Consider the following 5,713-nt stretch of genomic DNA (forward strand, 5'->3'; position numbering starts at 1 on the left):
TTTGGATTGGCTGCAACATTACCGCTCAACTTCTCCGATTCTCCGACAGTGAAGCGTTTTAGGTAAGATTGTCATTTTGCATTTTTATTTCCAAGTTTCCAGATATTTTATTAGTAGGTGTTCAAATATTAAAAAAAAAATTGCTAAAAGTTGGTGGATATTATCTGCATATTGTTAAGTCATTTTTTTTTTTTTTTTTAACGGTGTGAAAACAATGAAGTAAAAGAATTGCTAAAACATTAGAAATTAATTTTCAAGCAAATAATAATCTCATAACATGTAACAATGACGAAACACCCTGTAAGAACGCGGTCGCTGAAAGCTGTACTTTGACAACTCGATAAAAACACGGAACTACCCAAGCTGTTGACATTATGATGAAGCGGACAAAGAGAGTTTGAGTTTTGATCATTCAAATAAATGATTGGATTTGTTTTCCTTTTTCTCCAGTGTATTCTAAAATTAATGGAAACTATTTTCGTTGCGTTCCTATCGAGTTGTAAAAACACAAGCAGAAGTTTGTAGCAGGAATTTCTGCGGCAGAGCTTTCTGTAACCAGAAGTGAAGATTTGCATGAGAAATAGCGCTCAAATATTCACAAAATGTTGCGGAGGGTTAACCGGCTGACCGAAATGTGGAAGTTTTGCCGCTGAGGATATCTATTTTTTTTTTAGTACTCCAGTTTTTCTATGGTGGTATTTATATCTAAAATAGAAATAGTGGTTCTTGCAGATTTCAGCTTCTTAATCTACATGAGTTCAAACTCAGTTAGCGAAAAGAAAATGATTTCAAAAAGGCTGCATCGTAAACAACAATGCTACACAGAAGCTTTATACTGCAATTCATATTCACGCCATTCTGTTATAACTATCCTCCTGATTCGCGCAGTATAAAATGGCGCCGAATGGTGAGCAATAAACTAAACCATACTTTTAAAGATAAACAATTTAAATTAAAATATCCCAACACGAGAAAACAATGATCGAAATCAGGTGTCAATCAGGTTTAAGATGACAATTCTTCTTTTCAATTCACATTATTAAACAGTCACCGTCATATCTCCTATCTATTGTTTTAAAACTGTCGTTTATCTGATCAGCATCATCTCATGTTAGAACATCTTTGAATAAAGCATAAATTTCTAGCAATAATCATTATGTTTATTACTATGTATGAAATAAGGAAGAGTTCATGTATTGAAAACACGAGTTTAAGCAGGGCTAAGTAAATTCCAAGTACATACGCATCGACCCAATCTTCATTTTTTTTTTTCTTAATTTGCTACCTGGAGTTTGTCTATTATTTTAAAAGAAAAATTCTAGCTTTTAATCGTTTTCATTTTTTTTTTTTTTTTTTTTCTTTTTTCATGTTGCTGCCAGGTGGGCAGTGCATGTTTATATGTTTAAAATGATAAGACTGCCGGTAGTCTTAAAAAACCCAAGATAAATATATACACAAGGAATCCAGTTGAATTGTCAAAATACCTTTTCTATGCGATTTTAAAGATGACTTTTAATATGTGTTCAACGTGAGAAAGGTAGGGACATTTGCTTCTCACAAGCTGTCAAAAATAGCAACACTGAGAAAAGCTCATCACTATTATTCCATCCAAGCTTGTGTGGTAAAGATTCGACAAAGTTCGATTTCATTGAAGACCGTTTTTTTTTTTTTCACCTGATTCAAGAAAAGGTTATGAATTGGACGAATGATTTATTAGGACAGAATAGCTAGAGCCACCTTGTTTTTGTCTGTCTGGAATTTGCTAGCCAGGCGCATTTTAGCTATCCAACAGAACCAGGCGGTTTAGCGGGGCAGAGCGCTATAGCCTGGCAGCTAGCAAAAAAAAAACAAACAAACAAACAATGTGTCTTCCCTAAGCCGCCTGTTACACCGGTTAACTTATGAGAGTGAGGGAGCGCATTTTGATCAAGCAAGCGCCATCTTGTTTTGGGCTTAGAGAGGAAGAAGCATCTAGACAGTAAGATTGAAATAATCTAACATGGCGGCAACTCTACTCAATCACCTAACGTTTATAATCCACGATCCCTCAGAAAAGGTCGCCATGCAATTTGAAACAATTGTGCCCCAAATGCCATCTTAGGTTCTTGTTGGTCTGTGCCTTGTTTCAAAGTTATGCGCGAAGGAAACTGCTTAATGAGATTTATACCGAACATAACGAAAAATGTTCCATCACATTGTGGATACGGTGCCATTTACATGGATTCACACGTTAGGTTTTACACGCTCGGCCTGGTCTCCTAACGCGTTCGTTTTTCTTTCTCTGCAATTTTGTTTACTCGATCTACATGTGTCCCTGTAACGAGAGCAAAGTCCATCGAAGATACAGCGTGATATGTCCTTCGTTACCAACTTACGGGATCAGAAAATCACCATAAAAAAACTTGAGCTAACGTAAACATATGGTGTGATGTAACGAAAGTATGAAGTTTCAGTCCCCTTAATTTACATTCAAGGTAACATTACAAGACGAAATAGATAGATCATCAGATATTCAATAATCAGTGCTTAGCAGTTTTGTTTTCTCTCACATGTCCAGTATCCACAAATAATCATCTAGTTATTAGGAATTCACCCTTCCTCATCTCTTCATTAAACCTAGCAGACCTCGCGAGTGAGTAACATCACCAACAACATTCAATCATGATCGAATCATCTCGCATTGCCATAGCAACGGTACACTCCATACTTGTCATCGTAGACATTGTTGGAAATTGCCTCGTTTGTGCGATCATAAAGAAACATCGAGAAATGAGGTATGTTGAAACTAAAATAACTAAAATATCACACCCAGCTTGAAACACTACTGAAGGTTTTTACAACGACTTTACATAGCAGTGAAATAGAAATTGCATGGTTAGCTTGTGGTTTACATAGCTTGATGTCAACATGGGAGAAAGTTTTTAAAGTTCTTAGATTACATGTTCACGGATTTAAATTTTCATCTGGTATAAGAAGTACAACTCAGGCACCTCAGCCGTTTTCAACTAAACAATGCATTCAAAAAGGTTAAAATTAGTTATTTCCTTAATACGAAAGTCAATTGGAGAATTTACATTCCTAGCAATATTTCTAATGTCCACGGTTCTTGCACATTCGCACAAGTAGATAATATTACCATGCTTCTGTCCAGGTCAGCCATTCTTCTGAAGTTATGCAAGAAAAAATGAAGAGTGAGAGAGTAAGTCACTCATAAAGGCCTTCTTCTTAAGGTAATCCCGATCAGAATATTTCTAAACATCGCTTGCGTTGATGCAGCTTGCGTTGATGTTTTTTGTACAGGATAAAAACGAATGTAAAGCAGCTATTTGGGATGTGTACCTGAGCAAAAACTGCGTCACAGGAGTGCCTTTTTCAGACCTCCAAGGGATTCCGAAACCAGGAGTGATCTAAAAATAACTTGAGATGGATTAACTCGAGTCTATTTGAAGGACTGACTCTTTTACTCTTCATCTTCTCCTAACTGAAGTATGTATGTATTTATGATATTCCATTGGATTCCGATCAACTATCTACTAGTGAATCTGGCTGTAGCGGATATGCTGTACGCGACCTTTATTACCCCCAACACTTCCCACGGGCTCACTTCCACCCACCCAGATGGGATGGCCGGTACAGTTTTATGCAAATTGATGACGGGTGGAGGCTTGGCATGGATTCCTGGAATTTCCTCGGTAGTCACTTTGATTGCAATTGCTGCTGAACGATATTATGCGGTAAAGTATCGTGCTGGTAACATTGGCAAACTTACCAAGCGTAAACTAAAGGTGCGTCACTGACAAAGTGTGATTATTAGTAACTAAAGAGTGATGATTTAAGAAGAAACGTGTTTTTAGTATGTCTACGCAGGTGATTAATAGTATGAAAAAGAAAACTGAATCGGTATATTAAGCATGACACGTTCCTATTTCAGATGATCATTCTTGGTTCGTGGATTTTTTCATTGATAGTCCATATACCTCTGTTCCTGGCCTTAAACGTAAAGGACAATTCCTCTGTGTGGATGGTTGAAGAATGGATGCCAAAAGCCTATTCTTTGTACTGGTCAGCCATTGTAGTTGTAGCCATGGCAATAATAGGTGGGTTGTTTTCCAGAATCGTGTACACCCTGCGGCTCAAACGTGATCCTGAGAATCAACTCACTTTCCAACAGAGGGTAAGTATTAAACAAAGAAGTTCAATACGTGAACATTTTTCTTTTAGTCAATCTTAGGATGTTGGCTGGAAAGAAATTCGGAGTATTTCTTCTTTTCTAGTCTATGGATATCAAGAGGTAAGCCTTAATGAAAGTTCTCCCCGTACGCCAGTTTTGATCTTCTTGATCTTCTATGGGTGCCCTAATCGAACTTTTCCGCGTACCAAGGCCTCGCCAGTTAAGAAGGGGGGGGGGGGGGGGGGTGGAGGTTGGGCAGCTATTTCGACAAGAACCGTAATGATCATGACAGAATGTGGTTGGCACATTATGTTCAAGTGTCACGCTCTTTTTGTGAGAGTAAGATCGTGACAGTGTGACTGTGACATCATGTCTGACATTCGCATTGTGACGGACAACAAAAGGCCCATCGATTTACAAAATTCAACTCATGATAATAGACAAAGTTTGATATAGAGATTGTAATCCTCACCTGTGACTGGCGTTGTCAATAACTTAATTGTCCCTGCGATATTTTGATTGAAACATTGCCATTAATATTGCGATACTATGACACCATTTGCAGGCCTTTTTTTGACAATTTACTTTCAAATTACTTCGCCGATTCATTCGTTGCTATTTTAACTGGATTTATCTCTCTCTCTACACACAGGGCGTGCTAAGAGTGCGGAAGCGACTCACTTTAATTTGGGTAACCGTCACTGCCATATTTGGAATCAGTTGGGCACCTGACCTATTTGCGTACAACTTACACTACTTGACATCCCTCAGTGTTAGTGAACTCGCATACGCTGTTATTCATATGCTAACACTCTCCAGTTCCGCTGTCAACCCATTTGTGTACGCTCTGGTCAACAAAACCTTCCGAGAAAAGCTTAAGGGAATGATATGCTGTAGGTGTACCGGCTCCACGGGATCCACACGAAATCGGGTTTTCCCACAAGAAGTCATTTGCACAGCAGGATATCGTCTTTAAAGTGATCGAAAAATCTAAACATTTCTTCTTTGAATGCTTTGTTTAAAGTTAAAAGGACATTATGACATGGAGAGATAAAGTTATGAGAATGATTCTCTTCTCCCAGCAACTACAGAAGAAAAGCTTTGTGCAGCTGGTTTCCATATGATCGCAGACGATCGCGGATCGGGGATCGCAGATCGCAAAACGTTCTGCGATCGTCTGCGATCATATGGAAACACACTTCTACGATCGTCTGCGATACTGTGATCGTGATCGCAGACGACCGCAGACGATCGCAGAAGATAGAACCATGTTCTATTAATGCTTTTAATGCTGGCTTAATGGCTTAATGGCTTAATGCTTTAATGCTGGCTTAATGGCTTAATGCTGACTTAAATGCTTTAATGCTGGCTTAATGCTTTAATGCTCTGGCTTTAATGCTGGCTTTAATGTTTTTAATGCTTAAATGCTTTAATGCTGGCTTAATGCCATGTTCTATCTTCTACAATCGTCTGCGATCGTGTGCGATCAATTGTGATCGTGCAATCATATGGAAACCAAAGTTGTGCGATCTGCGATCGAAA

The 5,713-nt window shown here is 38.3% G+C and overlaps 1 protein-coding gene across 1 annotated transcript; it reads left to right on the plus strand.

Moving 5' to 3' along the window:
* Positions 1-3,362: 3,362 nt before the first annotated feature.
* LOC149114245 (QRFP-like peptide receptor) lies at positions 3,363-5,176 on the plus strand. Its single transcript, XM_089286021.1, has 3 exons — positions 3,363-3,785; positions 3,932-4,174; positions 4,824-5,176. Exons 1-3 carry the CDS (start codon positions 3,489-3,491, stop codon positions 5,145-5,147), a joined length of 864 nt encoding a protein of 287 aa, XP_089142147.1. The 5' UTR covers positions 3,363-3,488; the 3' UTR covers positions 5,148-5,176.
* The last annotated feature ends 537 nt before the right edge of the window (positions 5,177-5,713 follow it).

The sequence above is a fragment of the Orbicella faveolata genome, unplaced genomic scaffold (assembly GCF_042242905.1).
Source record: "Orbicella faveolata isolate gen_17 unplaced genomic scaffold, um_ofav_v1 contig_14, whole genome shotgun sequence".
NCBI lineage: Eukaryota > Metazoa > Cnidaria > Anthozoa > Scleractinia > Merulinidae > Orbicella > Orbicella faveolata.

Bases quoted from the DNA above. Each gene is read 5' to 3' on its own strand.
- LOC149114245 (XM_089286021.1), top strand. From the start codon at position 3,489: ATGTATGTATTTATGATATTCCATTGGATTCCGATCAACTATCTACTA. The intron at 3,786-3,931 runs GTGCGTCACTGA...TTCCTATTTCAG, and splicing joins TTACCAAGCGTAAACTAAAG to ATGATCATTCTTGGTTCGTG. The intron at 4,175-4,823 runs GTAAGTATTAAA...CTCTACACACAG, and splicing joins AACTCACTTTCCAACAGAGG to GGCGTGCTAAGAGTGCGGAA.